The sequence below is a fragment of the Alligator sinensis genome, unplaced genomic scaffold (genome assembly GCF_000455745.1).
Source record: "Alligator sinensis unplaced genomic scaffold, ASM45574v1 scaffold2383_1, whole genome shotgun sequence".
Classification (NCBI taxonomy): domain Eukaryota; kingdom Metazoa; phylum Chordata; order Crocodylia; family Alligatoridae; genus Alligator; species Alligator sinensis.
Window position 1 is genome coordinate 111,619 of NW_005843428.1, and position 19,767 is coordinate 131,385.

Sequence of the window (19,767 nt, forward strand, 5' to 3'; positions counted from 1 at the left end):
TTAATTAGGCCCCGAACGCCTGCAGGGTTTATTCAAATAGGGGCCGGTGTCAGGAGTGTGGGCAGGCCAGGCACCTCTCCACCCAAGAGGGCAGAGATTGGAGGGGTCAAGCCCATTACGCATCCCTCCCCGGGGCCTGGCTTCAGCAAGGCAGCCGCTGGCTCCGAAAGCAGCAGGGACTCGAGAGGATGAGTTCAGCTCACAGAAGCACGTGGTCCGCGGGGATGGGTTGGATCCGGGGTCCCCAGCTTTCTCCCTGCGTCTTGGTTCAGCACCTCCCTGTCCAGCCTCTGACAAGCAGCTCCCCGCCGCGCTGCGTCCCCCCAGACGGGCAGATTCATCTCCGACAGCTCGGCTTGGAAGCAAGCGGACAGCTGGGCCATCTCGCCCAGGCCTGGAGAAATCAGAAGTGACCCCAATGCATGACAGCTTCCCACCAGCCTCTCCCGCCGGGGGCCCTGGCCATCCTAGGAAGCTCTCCTGGGTTTTCCTGGGCTGGGCAGACGCCTGCCCCAAAGCTCAGGAGATGCCAAGTGGGGAAGCAAAAAGGCCAGTGCTGGCTGGATCTGGAGCTGTGGAGGAGAGAGGTGTAGAGCGGCAGGGGGAAAGCAGCACCGATGCCAGGCAGCTTTGGGACCACAGCCGGCCAGGAGCAAGGGGTCAATCCTGCCCTGGGGCCAGCATTTCAACAGAGCGATGGGAATGGGGACCGGTACTAGCCACGTGCTCCCGGCAAGGCAATGCAGAGAAGCACGGGGGTGGGGGACCTCCCCAGACACAATGCAGGCCCCAAGACTGCAGCCATCTGTGCATGTCTAAATGCAAGACACAGCTCCAGGGAGACAGCAGGAGGATTCAAGACACCGCAGGAGAGTGCCACCGCCCTCGTTTCACCCTTCCCAGCCCAGCCAGGCCATGCAGCAGGCTAGGACTCTCCCGAGGGACAGGGCCTGGCAGCTTGCTCCAGCCCCAGGTGCATATGCTCCAAGGGAAGGCCAGGCCCAGTCTCTCTACTAGCATCTGGGTGTCAGAGGCAGAGCGCTGGGGGTCCAGCCCGAGATGCCCGACATGCCTACTCAGTTCAGCCCCAAGAGTTTCAAACTGGAGGCCTCCAGGCTTCTACATCCAGCTCCTAAGCCCAAAAGGCAGGCACCTCCATCAGGGCACTTCAATGGGCTGCATGCACTGTGGTCATAGCCAAGGGCTCCCAGCCACGGGGCTGCGTCCGTCAGCACGCAAAGTGCACAGCAGCATTGCTGGACTGGGCCTGCCGGGCAGTGCAGATGCAAGAGTCAAACCTTCGGGTTGGATCCCTGAGCTGAGAGCCTCTCTGGCTCGCGTCCCTGGAGAACCATCCCCAAGTCCCCGGCTACTGGCCCCGGTCAAGCCCACAGGCAGCGGCCAGCCCTCCCTGCCCCTCCGAGGTCTTGGGCAGAGGTACCTGGGGCAGCGGGGCGTCCGCAGGAGCTGGAGGATGCGCAGCTGCCCGTGGCCCTCCTGACCACAGCACTTCCCTGCAGCTCCTCCGCATGATAACAGGGCTTGCACCCCAGGGACGGAGTCTTCTCTGCCCCCTTTCCAGCCAGTTCCCTGCTCCCGGGGAGGAGAGCACTCCCTGCATCAGGCTGCGCTTTCCCAGGCGACCCTCGGTCTGATGCTTGCTCTTCACCAGGCTCAGTGTTTCCTTAGAGCCCCCACGTCTCCCGGGAGGATGCTAAGCTTTCAGATCGGTCCACGTGACGGCGTGGCTGGGTGGCAGCGGGGAGGCCTCGCAGGGGTACTTTGATCTGCAGACCTCCTTCCTGCCTCTCCAGCCAAAGGCTTGGTGCAGCCGGCCGCTCCGTCACCATCACTGTCACCTTTCATAGCTTTGTCTTTCGGCCGCGTGGCTCTCATCTCTGATCAGAGGCGGTTTTACCGGCTGGCAGGTGAGAGCGGTGGGAGAGGCAGCTCCCAGCAGCAATAACACAGGCACATGGAGTTGGGCTGATTGGCCTTTTAAGTGAGGCCGGTGCCAGGGACCGGGGTGGTTTGTGAAGCTCCCTTCCACCCCCAGAAGCAGCCGTGGCCCCAGCCTCGTGCTTCATTTAAAAACAGATTCAGGATCTGACAGCCTGGCCTGGCCTGGCCCCACAGTCCTCCACCCTGCAGTCAGGACCTCCTCCTGCCTCGCCAGCCCTGCCCTGCCCTGCTCCACCGACACCCTGCAATCCCTGCTCCGCTATCCTGCTCCAGCCCGCAGCATCCCCCCAGCAGCCTACACACAGGTCTTGTCCTGCTTGTCCCAGCCCTCCACGTGCCCGGGGGACCGTCCTCTTGTCCAGGCAAGGGCCCCGCTGGCACCAGCCACCGCTGCACCTGCCAGAGGGCTTTTGTTTCGTTTAGGCGGCAACCCGCGTCGCAGAAAAGGGAAAGCAACGGAGAAAGAAGAGTTCTGCAACACCAGCAAAGTCACCCTCAGCTAATTAGGAGCCACGCTCGTCCTCCAGCCGCGGCGGCAAGAGCCCGTCCTGCCCACAGGCGAGGGGCTGGGGCTGACCCCTGTGCCGGCTGCGAGCTTTCCCGGGTGCCGATTCCCCCGTTCCCTCCCTGCTGTCAGATCTCGCAGAAGCCCGCAAGACCCCATGGAGGAGCTGCCCGGGGACAGGACTCGCATGGCAAGAGGGGGAGGCAGGAGGCAGGGGGGCTCAGACCACGGCTTGCCGCAGCAGGGCGGTCCCCAGCTGACGAAGGAGCCCAGGTGCTGGGCATGGGGGGCAGTAAGCATTGGGCTCCTGCCCCCAGCACCTTCAAAAGCCAATTAGATAAAGATGCAGAGTCTCACTAACGGCCCCATGCAATTAGTGGGAATCCTAAGGGAGAAAGGGAGCGCCGGCCCCAAGCACCTCCCAGGGAGGGTCCCAACAGCGGGCGGTTTGTGCAGCATACAGGGCCAAACTACCCTACACATGCCCCAACCCTTCTCCCACCCTCCCCTTCCCGGGGTCACCACGTCCCCAACCTCCATGCCGCCCAAGCCAGGTCGGCCTCCCCCAGACATCAGTTGCACAGGTTCCCATGGCTTTCTCCCCCTCCCCACACACGCTTAGCTCACTGGCAGCCCATCTGCACCGAGACGGCAAGCAACAGATGACAAGATCCTCAGCGAGAGCTGAAATTAGGTCAGCAATAGCCTGCAGCAGATTTTAACATTTATCATCCTGGCTCCACACAGGCTCTTATGCAAGTCCTCGCCGCCACGGGGCAGGCCGACCTGGCTCCGCAGGGCTGCCTCCAGACCTGGGCCAAGGCCTGGCACGGGGCTCAGAGCGCCGGGGCCGGCTGGTACAAGCACTGCGTGATGGAGGGTGGGAGAAGGAGCAGCTGCAGGGATGGCGAGCATCCCCGGGCCCCGCAGCCCCCCGCCCGCACCACCTGCAGGCTCCCGAGCCATCCCTGACCCCCGACACCAGTCCCGCTGCTCCAGCCCCAGCTCCCGCGGGCCGAGGCGGCCGGCAGAGTCCAGCCGGCGGCTGGGCAGGGAGACTCGCGCTCTCTCGCGAGCCGAGCCAGGACTTGAACTCGTCTCCAGACATGAAAGAGGAGTGAGTAAGCTCCGTGCCTCCCACTCCCAAGCCCAGCCCGCGGGAGCCTTTTGATTCCTTCCAGCTCCCCCCCCCCACCCCGCGCCAGCCTACGCGCCAGCTCGGATTTGTTGTGCTGCACTGATGTTCGGTTTGGGACAAGTTGTGCTTCGCAATTGGCAGTGCTCTCCGCTCCTTCTCCCCCCTCTCCCACCACCACCTAGCAGCCATATGTCCGGGCCATGAATATTCATGAGGCAGGAGCAGGGGAAGGCTGGGCTGTAAAAGACTAACCCAGGAGCCCGGGCTCCCTGCACTGCCCCCCAGACCGGGCAGCTGCTCTGCTCTTCCCAGGGCAGCAGGCCCCGGCGGCTCAGGCCTCCCGAGCTGGCTGCTGGGCTGTCCCAGGAGCGGCAGCACCCGGCTCAGGGCACGGCCAGGCCAATGGGCCCCCCTGGGCATGGGGCGTGCTCCGACTGGTGCTGGGTCCAGTCCAGCCCATGCATGCTCATGAATCCTTCAGCTCCCGCCCGTGGTGCTACCTGCACTCACAGGGCTTGGAGAAATGGCCCCAACATCCCCTCCGAGCCCAGGGTCCCAGGCGTCCCTGCCCTGGTTCTTTGCTATGCATTGCTCCAGCCCATCTTGTGCAGCTTTTAGAGACTACCCGGGGCTTCACCCAACAGCTGGCACCAAGCAGCACCGCCAGCCTTGCTGCTGCTGCCTCCTCTTCCAGATGGCACACGTGTGCTGGGGAAGGCGTGTTGCTCCTCACAGAGCCAGGGAAGCAGCAGGTGCTGCTGCAAGACGGTCCAGGGGCAGGGAAGGATGCGAGCAGCCGGCCCCGAGCCCGAGGGAGACCCGCTGCAGCACAAGGCTTCGCTTCGGAACAGCTCTGCCTTTCTTGGCTGGCAGAAGAGGGTGGCACCCAGACAAAGCGGGGGCGGAAGAGTTGCACTCGGAGTGGCTGAAAACCCCCTTCTCCCTCCCAGGGTGGAGCGGAGCTGGTGCCCTACGGCAGGACTGCATGCCAGGGGTCCGGGGGACGCGCAAGCTTGCGATCAGCGGGCGTCCAAGGGCAATTAACTCTAACCCTAACCCCAGCCAGTCCTCGTGGGACCAGCCCAGGTGCCTGGCCGGGGCCCTGCTTGCCTGCCTGCTGCTGCTGGAAGCCCAGCCGCACTCCCTGCCTGGAGATCTTGTAGCTCAATCCAGCCCCTTTCTCCCAGCAGTGGGAACTGGCTCTCCTTCTGCAAAGGTAGTGGCTCTTCCTGGCACGTGGAGATTTCCTGCTAGAGCCCACGGCGCATTTGCCCCCCAGCCCTGGGTTTAGCAGCCTCAGGCTCTTGTTTTGCTTCAAGACCACACGACAACCGGGGAGCGAGCTCCAGCGCTTGGGGCAGAGGCGTTTGTAGGGACGGGCGTTCTTGCAAGCACTCCCTTGTTGGCCTGGGACCCATTTCCTGCCTTTCTGGGCAGCATCAGCTGGGCGCTGCATACCCCGATCTAGGCTTCACCCAGGGGAGCAAGGGCCAGCCCGTGTTTCCGTCTCTGCTCCCTGGTATGCGGGGGTCCTGGCTCCCACCCGCCCTCCTGCCACCGAGATGCTCCTGAACGTGCCGCTGCCACTTCCAGGGAACAGCCAGGCCAAGGTAACCGGAGACCAGTTTACGGCAAACAAGATCCCGGGCGGTGTTTACCTAGCCAGCTAATTGATATCCGAGCAATTTGCAGCAGCAACCTTGTTAGATGCCAACTGGATTCCCCCAAGCCTCCCATTGCTGTTCGCTAGAAAGCAGGTCTGTGTGTTAATCAGAGCGCTTTAATCACGTTGCTACCCGCTGTAATTTTGAGTGAATTACAGAACGACCAGATTTATCACAGACTTTCAGATCCTAAGTGCTCTCGCAAGGATTTGCTTGACGTGTTGCTCGCTGGCGACGCTGCTCCTTACCAAAGGGAGAGATGTTCCCCTTTCAAGCCCCGGCACGCCAGCACAGTGGGCTCCGGATGCGACTGCTCAGCCCTTTAACCTGCTTGCCGGGCCCGCAACGCAGCGTTACCCTGCTCCTCCCCGTTCTCTCGCCACACTCAATGCACCGGGGCAATGATTTGCACCCACCAGCGACTGCCCCAGCTGCACGGCTCGCCTCGACCGCCAGCGGAGCCAGCTGCATCAGGCAGGGCAGAAAGCAGAAAGGCCTGACGCGCACCAGGGACCTTCCAGCTGCAGGCTCCTCGGGAACACTCGATAAATATAGCATTAACCCGAAAAATCAATGCCAGCTGCTCCTGAACAGCAGCCATGCAGGGGAGCAGCTGGGGGCTCTCAGGCAGCAGCCCGAGGGCCAAGCCGCCAGCCCAGGCGAGGCGGAGGCGCGCGGTGCTAGGGAAACGCTGCTGCAAGCTCAAGAGCTGGATCCAAACCCCAGGTTGCAGACCGCCCTGCCTCAAGGCAACGGCCCCGGGGTTGCTTCGAGGATGGGCCTGTGCACACGCGTGTGAACAACAGCACGTGTGCCAGGAGCTCGCACGCTGCCAGGGCACGAGGGAGAGGATGCTCACAGCCCAGCAGTCACGGCAACATGCAGGGAAGATGGTAGCGGCCCAGACCCATCTCTCCTCTGCTTGTCAAGCCCAGCCGATGCTCTCGCCGGCCGGCCGGCCGTTGTCCCGAGACAATGCCGGGCCCTGGCCCATTGTCACCGCTATCAGGCCTGGCCAGCTGCTTTGGCCTGGCTGGGAGATAAGCCGCGGCGGCTTTTGTGTGGCCGGCCTGTTTCTCCATCCGGCCATTGAAGAGAGCCAGACGGCAGCCTTATCTGGCAGGCGCAGGGGTCGGGGAAGGGGTTTATTGCCTGGGCTGAAAGCAGCAGCAGGCTCCTTCGTTCCCAATAAATCCACCTCCGTCTCCTGCGGTTTTCGTGCCTGCGGCTCCTCGCTGCAGAGGGACCCGGGTCTGCCAGCGCTCGCCGGCCTCGAGGCAACGCCTTGCCCTGCTCTGCCCACTAGTCCGCGCAGCCCCTGCGTGCCCCTCGCCCCCAGCAAGTCAGGCCCAGGGACGTTTGGGGCTGATCCTGTGCATCTGGGACTCCCGGGACGGCTCCATCGCCCTAATGGCATAGCTCACAATGACCTCGTTTGCTATTAATTGAGATGTCAGAGAAATTCCACTCGTTTGCTTTTAATTAATACGCCCTTTAAATAGTGCCCGGGGCTGATGCAGTTCTGGGAAGAGGCACCCGCGCCAGCCGGCGAGGGCCGGGCAGAGGGGAGAAAACGGGCTCCGGCACGCGACCCCCCAACACACCCGGCCGCACGGGCCACGTCCAGAAACCCCTCGTGCCGAACTGAGGAGGGGGCTTTCGCGAGGCAGAGAAGTGTCTGCCCTCCTCCACGTCCCAGACGCCGGCCCATGCCCGAAGGCAGTCCTCCCTCGCTACTGCCCTGACCCCGCACGGGCCGGCATCCCAGGCCAGGCAGCCCCATCCTCCAGGCCTGGCTGCGCTAGCTCAGGTCCCAGACAGTCGCCCTGGAAAACTGAGCAGCTGCCAGGGTGGCGCGGCCAGCATCTGCTGGCCCAAGGCCCAGGGCAGGGGAGAGGAGAGGAGAGGAGAGGAGCGCTCGCCTCCCGCTGCCCCGTGCCCTCCCCAGCCCTTACGGGAGAGCTCAGTCGGAGGAGCAGGATCGGTGCGGGGCACCAGGGAGGGCTCCTGGGACTAGGGGCCCAGCCAGTCTGATGCCCAGCGCCCCGCATGGAGGGGTCTGGGAGAGACGACTGCCCCCAACGCACCCACTGGAGGGCACAGCCGTGCGGGGAGACTCCCCCAGCTGCACACACCCGATCCCCTGGGGTGTGAGGTTCAGTCCCCCAGATCTCAGCCCCTGCCTCAAAGGGAAAGCACTGCAGAGAGCCCCCAGAAGACTCCCGGTGTGCATCGGCAGTGACCGGTTTTCCAGCTGAGGGAGCCCAATGCCGGGGAGCCCCCGGGGAAAGGTCAGCAAGGGGCTCCTGCCTCCATCCCCTTCCCCGTCTCAGGTCTGAAAGCCCCAGAGCAAGGAGCCCGCTTTGGAAGGATGCCGACTTGCCGCTTTGGGCCCGCACCTCTGCCTGCTCCAGCCCTGGGCTGGGGCGACTGATCCTCCCGCGCCAGGAGGGCACGGTCCATGCCGAGAGCGAGCCGCCGTACAACACCCAGCCCGGCGCCGGGCTCCCCGGACACCAGGCACGTGGCTCTCGAGAGGTGCGAGGGCACGGTCCAGGGCACGAAGGAGCCCAGAGCTCAGGGCCGGAGGTGGGTGCGCTCCACGGGGGTGGGGAAGGACCCCCTGGGCCCGGTGCTCCAGTGCACAAAGGGTTAACGAAACAAGGCTGCTGCAGAGTTTGCTCCAGCTCTGCCTTGGCTTCGCAGGAGCAGGTTTCACGCCTTAGGAAGCGATTTCCCCTTCCCTGCTCTCTGAGCCAATTAGACAAAGACCCGGCTAAGGCTAATCCCCTGTTGTGCTCCCTAGCCAGGATGAGGCCAAACACGGAGATTTCCTCTCCACGGAGCCGGCATGTTTAATCTTTGCCTGGCCCGGCAGCGAGACTCCGGCCAGACCCCGGGGACGGCAAGCGCCCGGGCAAGCCCGGCTGCACCCAGAACAGGGGGTGGGGGAGTCAGGGGAGCACACGGACCCCCTCGTGCCTTCCCACCGGACAACACGGTCTCAGCTCCCCACCAGCTCCAGCCAGCTGCTCCTGGGCTGGGATCCGGCCACAGCTGCGGTCACTCGCTCGCACACAAGCGCGCTGGGGCCTGGTGCGGGATGTGCACGGAGCAAGGAACCGGCACCCAGGAGCAGCTGGGCGGGCAGACGGCCCCAAGGGCCCTTGGAGAAGTCAGCCCTGCTGCAGCGGGGCAGGACCCTCCTGTGCTCCCTATGCCCACCGGCCACAGGCTACGTCACCGGTGCCGGAAGAAGCTCTCCCCCAGACACTTACCTGCTCCTGTGGCACGGCCCCATTCACGAGAGCTCTGCTCCCCCAGCCAGGACAAGGTCAGAGGTTGAAGGTCACAGGTCCACCAGCCCAATAGCCTGATTTGTAGGAGTCTTAAGACCCAGCTCCTGGGGCAGCTCCCCCCCCCCAGCCCCTAAATGCCCTCTCCTGATGTGCTCCAGCACAGCTGGCCGGGATTAATTGCCATGGAGATTAGTTTGCACTGAACTGCAGGGATAAGGCCCAGCTGGGGGGAAGCCTGGACAATCCTGGGATAAGCCGTTCCTTGAAAGATGCAGGAAGCTCAGGAGGGGCTCGGTGCCCTGTGCCAGGGGGTTCAGAGCATAGGCCCCATTGATGGCATGGGGCATGCAGGTGCTAAATCCATTAGGTGGGTTCGTGCCCAACTGGGCTCTTGCACTGGAGGGCGTAGAGTGGGGCACCAACCCCATGGTGACTCTGCAAGCAGAAGGTCCTGGCTGGGAGCTGCAAGGTGGGCAAGACTGCAGGAGCTGCCCTCCACCCCTGGGCCTGCACCAGGGCACCGGGGGAGGGAGGAGAGTGAGGCAGGGCAGCTTGCACAGGCATCGACGGTGTTGCCTCTGCTCTGCTGCTGGGACGGGGCATCCTGTGTGGTCCGCGAGCATGACACCCAGTAGCAAGCATGGCCTGGAGGGTGCAGAGCCCGCGCCTCGGTGTCCCAGAGGAGATTTCAGGTCCCTGGGTCCTGACGGAGCCTGTGCGGGGTGGGCGGTCTGCCTGGGGAGTGCCCCTGAGCAGCCCAAGAGCTGTAGCAGGACGTGGCCCCACTGAGACCGGGGAAGCCCTGGGAGTGAGCAGAGCAGAGCAGAGCAGAGCAGAGCCCAGCCCTTGGCGATGATTACTGCTTTGCATCAGCAACTGCAAGAAACCCACCTGGCTCCCTTAACCCAGGCCAGGCAGGAGCCTGCGGGAGGGCTCCTCTGACCTCTTCGGCGGGGCCCTCAACTCCCCCAGGCGCATGCACGTGGGTGCCCCAGCAGCTGTCGGGGAGCAAGGACCCTGCTCCAGGCTCTTGAGGTCAAGCAGCAGCAGCCCATGCTCTTAGCTCTGGAGAGCCCTGCATTGCCCCTGCACCGGGCAAGAGGTGCTGTCCGTCCCCCTCTGCACCCCCATGCCCGTGAGAAGCCTGCATGTGTGAGGGGAGCAGCTGTTTGCTGCCCACTGGGCCCAGCAGCCGGAGCCTGGCCTCGAGAGGGGCACCGCGAGTCGCTGGCAGGCAGAGCCTTGCAGGGATGCGTCTTACTGGGGATAAAATGCACCCACATGGGAAAGCATCACTGGGCAGCTCCCCGGGGAGTTGCAGCGGGGGGCCGAAGGAGCCCCCTCCTCTGCCAAGGACAGCTGGATGGATGGATGGGTGGCTGTGGCCCAAGGACACGGGGCTGTGCCACCTGAAAGCCCTGGCACGCTGACGGCTGCGCACAGCTGGCCCGGGCCGGCCATGCCAGATCGTCTGTGCTGTTGCAAGGAGTGCTCTCCACCGGCGCTCATTATTACCCTCCTGTCCCGTAACAGCCACTTCCCCGGTGTCGATGAGTCACTGGCGCTACCCCCTCTCCGCACTCGGGGGCCGCGGGGTGCAAGGGCTTGGCCGGCATCGGCACGCAGGTGGCCGGGCCAGCTGCACGGCCTCTCGCGCCGCCCGGCTCCCTGCCAGCGCGGGGCCTGCTCGTGGCTCGCTCTGGAGGGGGCGGCTGCGGAGGAGGCTGCAGCACTTGTTCAGTCCTTTCCTCGCTCTGTGAGCTGGCAGGCAGCGGTGCAGCTTGTCAGCAGGTTTGCTCTCCAAGCTGCTCCCTGGGGACCAGGACCGGGAAACCAGAGTTCGCTGCCCTCCGCACGGTGCGGCTGGCCTCCTGCCCCGGTCCCCGCGGGAGAGCATGCGGGCACCGACGCAAAGGCCTGGCTTCTCCCCCCTGCCAGCCGGGGCTCTCTGATCCCACACTCGCCCCTGCCATCAAAGCATCTCAGTGCAACCCTGACACTCGCTGCTTCCTGCTCCCTGCCCACCCACGCGGCAGCCCTGGGGGAGCCGGGCTTGGAGGCACCACCGGCATCCAGGGAGGCTGCAGGCTCCTGGTTCAAAGTCAAGTAGTCGGTGGCTCTCGACCTCCCAGATCTTTTCCTCCCTTGGTTGCTCATAGCCAGGAGGTCTGTGGGCAGCTGGCACCTTCCTACAGGTGCGCAGCGGGGGTCGCCCAGCCTGTCAAGGCCTCTGGTGGTCTCTATCCTTAGCTCACGCTGGCGTCATCCTTGGGGGCTATGCAGCTGCACCCCACCACTGCATGCAATGCAGACGCATGCACCAGCTGGGTCGTTCTGCAGCTCGGGGGCACCAGAGATGGGGAGAGGACGGGATGACAGGGACAGAGTGGGGTCATCTTGCCTGCGGGAGAACCCAGGGGTCCTTGGTGCCCTGCCTGGACCCCTAAACAACTCTCCCTTCCTTCCCGCCGATGTTCCTTGAAGCCAGCTCTGCCCAAGTCTCTGCTGCAGCCAAGACAGAGGCCACGTCCAGTCCCTGCCAGCAAAATGGATGGGGAAGAACCTGCTGCCTCCGGCCACAGAGCTGTCCCTCCGGCCCGAGCTGGACGCCGCGGCTGTGTTGATTCAGGCATCAGAGCTGTTTGCTCTCTGCTCTGCTGCTAATGCAAAAGCTCACAGCCGGCCTGATGGATTAGTGCATTAGGCACCGGGGACCTGTCCCGCTGCTCTGTCAGCCCCCCCAGTCCCGTCAGGACCTGGCTTGACACCCCCCGGGGTAAACCCAGACCCTCGCGACAAGATGCCCCTTTGCAGAGGCTCGTTCCTTCGGGAAGCCCTGCTCCATGTCCCTGGCTGCTGTGACACGGCCCCAAGGCTTAGCCTCCCCGCGGGTGCTCTGCCAGTGGTGGTCTCGAGCAGGGTCCCACAGGGCCGACAGGTCTGAAGGGCTTTTGCAGAAGAAATGGGTCTTGCTCAGCAGCCACGAGGGGACCACATGCCAGGCAGGACCTTGCAGACCGAGAAGGCCAAGAGCATCCCAAGCCCCCACTGCGGAGCCAGCTTCTCCCCTCCTCCATGCAGGCAGCAGCTTGCCGGCTCCAGCCCTCCCCTGCGAGCTACACGCCCACCCGAAACACAGCGTCCTCTGCCCGTCTGTCGGGACCAGCCGGAGCTGCCGACGGCGCTTCTGTTCCCCCGAGATGTGTGAAGCGGCAGGCAGCGTGCCGGCTGCGGTGCCGCATGGCGGGAGACAGGGGCCAGACGCGTGGCTTTGGCTTCTTTTCGACTCCGTTTGCTCTGTGCCCCCGAACCGAAATCTGGGGCTCTGGTCCGAAACCAGTGCCAGGCACCACCCAGCTCTGTCAGGACTGATTTTTTTGCTGCATTTATTTTAAAATCATACAGACTTTGCAAACAGTCTGAGAGCAGGGCTCTGGCCCAGCGCAGGAGAGGCGTGGTTGTGGTTTGCCCGTGGTCCCACACCTGGAAGCTCCCTGGCTCTCGTGTCCGACAGCGCCCGGGCTGAGCAGAGGGCTCGGGCTCGGGGAAGGCACGTGCTCACACAGGGGCTCTGCTGCACCTCGCTGGGGCCAGGTCAGTGCTTAGGCTTGGTGCCCTCGTCCCTCCTGGCAAGCAGAACAAGGGGAGGTCAGCAGAAGACAAGCCAGACAGCTACGATGCTGCTTGGCCCCACGGTACCAGCGGCTGGCATCATCTCCAGAGACTGGCACCAAACTCCCCTTTGGTAGCAAGAGCTTGGCGTCTCAAACCCAGCATGGCTTGGCACGACCCTCAGCATCTGCCCAGGGCCAGCACAGCAGGGAGGTGGGACACAAGAGCACAAGCAATGCCAGACAGGGTCAGACCCATGGTCCATCTAGCCTGGGGTCCCGTCTCCGACAGTGGCAGGGGTGGATGCTATACGAGGAGAGCACCAAACTGGATCTCTCCCCTATGCAATACCCCCATGTACTGGGAGGGGAAACATCTCTGTTGAACAGCCATTAGCAGATCTATCACCCATGAATGTGTCCAGTCCCAGTTTGAACTTGCCCCACCACCTCCTCCAAAACAGGTGAAGGGGAGGCACCCAGATGGGCGCAGCTAGGGCCGACCGCAGCACCGCGGAGGAGCTGAGCATGGCAGAGGTGGTGAGAGCCCGGTCGCTGCACGGCGCGGAGGGAAGCCGTGACCCGAGGTGTGCTGGCAGAGCTGGGTGAGGAATATCATAGCAAATGAGGGTGGAAGGGACCTCGGGAGGTCACTTCTGGTCCAACCCCTGCTCCAAGCAGGACCAGTCTAAAATATGGGGCCATACCTCCATCCACTGCCTGCCCCTCGCTCCACCCACTCCAAAACCAGGCCCTTTGGGTCCAGTCCTGATCCCCTCTGGGGTACGTCGGGCTCTGAGACAGACGTGCCCACCACGAACTAGGCTGGTGTTCAGGCAGTAGAGGTGCCCTGTGCTTGTGCTCTGGATTTACACGGGCACGACGGCACTGAAAGGAGCCTGGCGGTGCGGGGCTGGCCCTCTCCTTCCTGCCTAGACATGGGGCCTGCTCCCGGCAGGGTATTTTGGTCGGCTGTTGCATCTCCTGCGTGGGCTGCAGCACTGTGCAATGCTGGAAGGCAGCACCATCCCCATGACCTTTTCCCCCCCAGGACACCACGGTCCTCAGAAGGAAAGAGGCACAACATGGCAGGGACGTGCCTGGCAGGACTCCTGCATCCTGCTGTTGCTCCATCGCAACCGGTCCCCCCAGCTGTCTTGTATTGCAATTAGCCAAGGACATCGCTCCCAAGGCCGGGGGCTCGGGCTGCCCGTGCACATACCTCTCAGGGCCAGGAAGCGCGGTGCCAGCTGGAGAAGGGGGGTGCTTCCGGAGGTACTCCCTGGAGCGGATATCAGCCTGGAAAGGGAGAGGAGATGGGTTAGAAACAGCTGAGGACTAAACTGACCAGTCCTTCCCAGGGCTTGCAGGCAGGAGAAGGGGCTCTGAATGGCCCTGGGCCTGGGGACGGTGACGTGCTCACAGCACTGTCGGGACGGACTCTCAGTTGGCCTGAAAGTGGTTGCTGATGGGAGAAGAGCAGGAAGGAGGAACAGAAACAGAACATTTCGCTGCCCCCTTCCAGGCAGGAATGACCCCCAGCCCCACAGGAGCCCCCATCAGCCAGCCGGCCTGGAGCATTGCTGCAGCTGGGCTAGTGCAGGAGACAGGCCAGAAGCAACGGGGTTTTGCTGCTCTCTCTTATGGGACCAGCTGCAGAGGTGGGAGAGGCACCAAGTGATGCCTCCCCTCTACTGCAAAGGGGCTCCCTGGACATGAGAGCACCCCGCGGGACACCCGACCTCCCCAGCGTGCATCAACGTAGCACCGGAGCAGGCACTTTCACTAGCAGAAAGGTGACAGCCCCGAGCTCCTGGCCAAGGACCAGCTTTGCCGGACAATCCCTCCCCTCCCACAGAGTTTCCCTGGGAAAAGTTGCTTTTCATATCTCCTTCTTTAAAGACAGTGCAGAAGCTGCTCAGGGCTGCTGCGTCCCACCCAGAGATGGCTGCATGACACACTGCCCTCCCAGCACCGCGGCCACTGAAGACAGTGTGCCGAGTGTGCAAGGAACTGGGTTCGAAACACTCAGGGGTGGGGGGCTGTAACTGTCCTGTTCATGAGGATGCCCTCCCTGCCCCCCCAGTCCTCTCCCACCCTGCCAGGACTCAGCCAGTCCTTTCTGGAGTGGCAGGTGCGCAGCTGCTCACGAATCCCACATCCCTGGGCCTGAAAAACCATTGCAGATGGGGCACCTTGTTTGGGAGACGTTCCCCTCTCCCCTTCTCCCAATAATTGGACAGTTTCAAAACTCAGCTGACAGATGACTTTGATCACCCTGCAGGCTCAGACATCATGGGATGAATTTATAACAAGAGAAAGAGCCTGCTGGAGAGAGGTCCTGCTGGGAGACTTGGGCAGCCGGAGCCAAGTGCACTTAGGCGCTTTTGGGGGCGGGGAGTGAACCCTAAGGCCGGCCTCCCAACAATGCTGGTTTAGTCAGCAAGTCACCTGCTAGCCCTCGCTCCCAGTGTTGCGTGCAGATGGCTGAGCCCAGCTTATTAACTGAGAGGCCAATCAACGAGCTGGAGCCGTGCGCTGCAATAATCCCTGCAGATCGCTTCTATTTTCAGAGGGGACGAGTGCTGGCATTAAGGGCCCAGCCGTCCTGCCACGGCTGTTTTGGGAATGGCGGGCAGTGCCAGAGCAGAGCGCAGGAGACCCATTGCCCAGGGGATGCTGGAGCTCGGGGCAATTCCCCCCGCAAGGCAGAGCCAATCATTCATATCCTGGCTCCTCTGTCTCTCCCCCATCTCGGTGGGCTACTAGCAGCCCCATGAGTTGCTCCTCTTGCAGCTGAGATGCTGCAAAATAAGAGGAGTGCTGAGTGAGCAAGACACTGGTGTGCAGCCCAACAGCAGAGGAATCAGAGCTGGTCCCAGGCCCCCGCCCAGTGCTGGGATGGTGCTTTGGCCAAGGCAGCGTATGGATGGCCATCACACCCATGCTGGCCTAAGGAAGCTCCTGCAACGGGGAGTTGGGGGCTGACCCAGACATAGAAACAGAGAGGGGAAGGTTTAGAGCACATCTATGCCACCCAGCCAGGAGCAGCCCTCAAACCACAGCTTCCCTTGCCCAGCATGTGCTGAATCCCGGGAAGGGGCAGCGTGTGCCCCAGAGCCATGCTCCCACTGGCTAGACCCGCTTTGCCAGCCAGGTCCGATTGCTTGGGCCGTGCCCATGCTGTCTTCTCCCCAGACCAGACCCCTGTCAAGGGACTTGCTGAATCCCCAGGTGACCAGGGGTGCGCGCTTCCACACTGCAGGGAGAGCTCTCCCACCTCGGCCTGGCATTTACTCAAGGAACAAGGCTAGGCAGGATACAAATATTTGTTGGAGCAGATAATGAACTTCCCTGCGCTCGCTCTGAGAGATCGCTGCCCTTGTCTGCGTCACCCGCGGCCCCATGAGCCTGGCCACCTCTGTCTCCGAATGCAAATGAACCCCCTTGCACATAATCCAGGTGCTGCCTGGGGTCCACGGTGTGTGACCTGGGCCCACGCACCTCTGTGCCAGGAGGCAGGGCTCAGTCCCCACAGCTGGTGCACGGCCCCTGCTGACACTGCAGCACGGTATTGACTTCCTGAGAGCTGCCGCCACGGCCCCATGCCGGAGGGAATCAAAGAGCTGAGCTCGGCTGCAAGCTGCCCGCGTTTGGGGCGATTCCTGGAACCGGTGGAGCCAGCGTGCCAGCGTCCGGCCCCGGGCGTGCAAATAGGTTCATGCCTCGCTCCTGTTCCCAGTTCCCCTCAGCGAGTGGGACGTTACCCGAGGGAGGTGCTGGGGCAGCGAGAAGGGGAGGCTCCTTGCTGTTGTCCAGGGGCAGGACGACAACGCCCGCCTTCCCTCCCTGCCTGGTGCTCAACCCTACTCACCTTGGCTCTTCAATCCATCGCGCCAACACATCCTATAGCAGTGGGACTGGAAGGACCCTCCGGAGGTCTCATCTAGTCCAATCCCCTGCCTGAGCAGGATTGGCCCACGCACATCCTTGTCTGACCTATCCTTAGACCTGCACAACGCACCGTGCTGCACAGCTGCAAGGCACGTTGCCCAAAGACATCGGGAGCCCCCAAACCGGCCACAAGAAGGGTATGTTTCCATTGCTGTCATGGACATCCTTAATTAGCTGCAAGCGCCTCAGAGCGACCAGCCGCAACGGGTGCGGGAATGGGAACAAGGTGACAAAAGGCAGCGAGAGCAGCTGGGCACGAGGGACTCGGGGCCCTTCAGGCTGCCCGGAGAAGGGAAGGGAGCGCAGGAGCTCAAGTGACCAGCTCTCCATCAGAGACTTGGGGCTTCATTGCTCTTTTGGTCTGCACCCAAAGATCACTTTGAAATTCAGCCTCCAGAAATGCTGCAAGGCTGATAATGAGCCCCTGCCTGCCGAGCCTGGGGGTCTGGTCTTCTCGCCGCGCTCAGGACAGGGGCGGGCGGACGCCTGACACCACAACCTCCGTGTCCCAGGCTGACGTTACAAGAACAGGGCATTGTGCTCCCTTGGGGGTCGGGCCTGGCCATGCTGTGACCCCGAGGGAAAGGAAGCTCTTGTCAGGGAAGAAATCACGCTTCCCCAGACTTATTTCTGAGCCTTGCTGTGTTTTCGTTAGCATCGAGCTAGGGGCCGTGCCAGTGCTACGATCCAGAGCTGCCACCTCCTGGCCACGCCGAGTGCCAGGAGCCAGCAGCTCCCTGCAGCATACGGCGACACATCCCGAGCTGGGCTGCGGCCCCAAACCGGGCCATGCTCGGGGTGGCGAGTTGAAGGACCCCAGGCATTCACAGCTGCCTAGCACCCCTTTATGCTCTTGTTCGCCGTTCGGGACTCAGCCCCCTCAGCCACGCACCTGGCGGATGGGCTCCGGGACCCGGTGCCTGCAGCAGGACTGGACGAGGCGCACGGCCGACTCCAGGCTCATCCTGTGGCCCACGGACACGTAGACGGGCTTTGTGCTCTTGTTGCAGCTGCGCAGGGCCTGGGCACCAGAGACCAGCATTATGGGCCCCGCTACACACGTGCGGAGCCAGCCTCTCCTGCCCCTCTCTGCCAGGGACCCCCCCCAGGCAAGGTCTGTCTCCCAAGACCCTGGTGACCCTCGCCCTATGCCGAAATGAGGGCGCTTATACAGGGCAGCCCCCCATCCACACAGAGCCCTGTCCCCCCTGGGCAGCTTGCTCCTTTGCTGCAAGGGTGCAGGACAGGCAGAGACACCAGGACAAGGCACCTCACATACAACTGTCATGTATGACAGCACGCCACACGTGGGGACCCCTCGGGGCTTCCTTAAGGAGCGGGTTCAGCACCAGCTCAGGCTTGGCCCTGCTGGGCTGATGCAGAGACAGTTGCACCGTAGCAAGTCAAAGTGCCCTCACCATGCCCAGGACCCTGCCCGAGGCACCCATCAGCCGGAACGTGTCTCCTCCCGTCTGCAGGTCTCGGATCTGGAACAAACAAGCACGTAGGAGCCGCCAGGCAGGTGGCAGCCCTGGAAGAGCCTGTCTGGGGCGTGGAGGATGATGCAGCCAGTTTTGCTGGGGTCTCTACTTAGCACTGAAGTAGCCCCCCCTGCCCCAGGACACCCCAGGAGACAGCACCAGCCTGGTGGAGCATGTGCAGGGAGGGGCAGGCACTGCAAGGGGTAGCCAGGACCCGGGGATGAGCAGATCCCAGCACCCAGGAAGAAGAGCAGTGACCGCTGCTAAGGCTGCAGGGTTAGGGTTGGGTCACTGGCATCAGTTTGCTCTGGGTGAGGGCACGGCCAGAGCCCTACCCAAGGAACCGGCCGCCCGGAGCCATTCCTCTTCTGGCCAAGGTGCAGCAGGACCAGTGTAGCCCATCTCTGCCTGCTGCTGGTGGAGCTTGCGCTGGGCACCAGGCACTGGGCACCGGGCAGAGAAGCTGGCAGCCAGCACACGGCGACTCCAGCCCCTTTATTCTCTTGATCTCAGGGAAGAAGTCGCACTTCCCTGGACCCATTGCTGAGCCTACTGTGCCTCCTGCACTCCCAGGGGGGAAATGGGAACAAGCCCTCTCCAGCTGGCACGTGGCTACCACGGCTCCTTCTGCGGGGCAAGGCCAGGACGGGGCGGCAGGGAACTCCCCGCAGCCAGGGCTTTTGCTCCGGCCCCCATGTATGGGAGAGGAAAAGAGGGATTGCAGCTCAGGCTGTACCTGCTCCTTGTGCAGCTCATCCTTGGCCAGGCCGTCCACGTGGAGCAGGTTTTTGGCCACGCCGACGCAGGGCAGGCCTGTCAGGACGCCCAGGTGACAGGCCACGCCAAAGCCTGCCAAGGAGAGGGTCAAAGGAAACAGGACAGGGTCAGCACGGAGGACTTCTGCCCTGCTCTGGCGATGCACATGGGGAATGCCCCGGCCGTACCAGCGTAGGGGCAGGAACGCGGCGGTTACCTCTGTAATGGAGCACACCGTTCCCATCCACGAGCAGCACCTGGAAGAGACGCGAGGTGACGGGTCAGCTACCGAGCGCTGGGGAAGCCCCATGCGAGCGAGCAGGTCCGCATGCTGTCCCGCGCGACCATGCCAGGGCCCTCTGGCTTGCACAGGGGATACCTCCCCGCCAAGAGGTACCCACCGCACCTGAGGGCTGAGCCTGGGCTCCTGCTCCCGCAGTCTCTGAACGGCTTCCACCAGGACGGGGCCCTCGCGGACGGCTAAGAAGCCCGGCACATACGGGGCGCGCACGTCTACCACCCGGCAGTCCTCGTACAGCACCTGGCACAAGGCAGGACAGCGCAGAGGGAACAGGCTTAACCCTGCCGAGGCAACCCAGGGCGAGGGACCCCTGCAATCAGCTTGCTTCACCCCGAGACCCAGCGCCCGGCTGTTTAACTCCCGACCTGCATGGAAACACCTTTCTTTCTCCCACTCCTGCAGCCCGCTGCTCAGACAACGGGCGCGTTAGCGAAGTGGGAAAAGCCACCAGGTCCTTGCTAGCCACAGAGCAGGGGTCAGGAGTGACTTTGCTCCCAGGGCCGCTGAGAGCCACTGCAGGATGCGGCTCGCTGACCCCGCGGCTGCCACGAGACGACCCCAGCGTTTATCCCCATGTTTGCAGCAGGTTTCTAGGGAACACATTTTTTGCACCAGCTCGAAATCTGGAAAGCAGATGACATCAATCTTTCCCGATTCAACGTTTAATGACTGCACAATGTGGGATTCGTGATGGATTTGGAAGTGCCGCTATAAATCACATCTCTTATTATTTCCTTATTAATTGATAACCAGATGGAGCTGGCAAGGCAGGCACCAGCTGTCCACGAATGTTATATATGTTCAGCGTCCTCTCTTGGCAAGCGCTAGGAAGCAATGACCTTACTCTGGCCTGTTCCTGGGTAAAGGCAAATTGATGATTTCCAATATTCGTGTAATCCTGTTAGGATCCCCAAAGCCTGCGTGTGGGCTATTTGGGCTCATTAAATGCTCTGACATACCTTTGAGCAACGGCCACACGCTAAAACCATCTCCTTAAGCCTCAAAAGTTTCCCTGTAGCGGCTCCCACCAAAGTGCAAGCAAGTTACGTGTTTCCAAATGGACTTGGCTACGCATCACCCGGGATCTTCACGCCTC

General features: G+C 62.8%; 1 protein-coding gene across 2 annotated transcripts in view; it reads right to left on the minus strand.

The window, feature by feature from the left end:
• The window catches only part of ENDOV (endonuclease V), a 22,359-nt gene continuing 2,592 nt past the window's right edge, over nucleotides 1–19,767 (minus strand). Inside the window, exons 3-9 of one of the 2 annotated variants that reach the window (XM_025195201.1) lie at nucleotides 18,777–18,911; nucleotides 18,588–18,627; nucleotides 18,351–18,463; nucleotides 17,552–17,620; nucleotides 17,026–17,154; nucleotides 13,402–13,478; nucleotides 1–394 (exon numbers count right to left, since the gene is read on the minus strand). In XM_025195201.1, the coding sequence (XP_025050986.1) occupies nucleotides 1–394; nucleotides 13,402–13,478; nucleotides 17,026–17,154; nucleotides 17,552–17,620; nucleotides 18,351–18,463; nucleotides 18,588–18,627; nucleotides 18,777–18,911 (957 nt within the window). Of the gene's footprint in view, nucleotides 395–11,952; nucleotides 12,195–13,401; nucleotides 13,479–17,025; nucleotides 17,155–17,551; nucleotides 17,621–18,350; nucleotides 18,464–18,587; nucleotides 18,628–18,776; nucleotides 18,912–19,767 lie in introns of those variants that run through there. The other variant, XM_025195202.1, reaches the window with a different exon arrangement.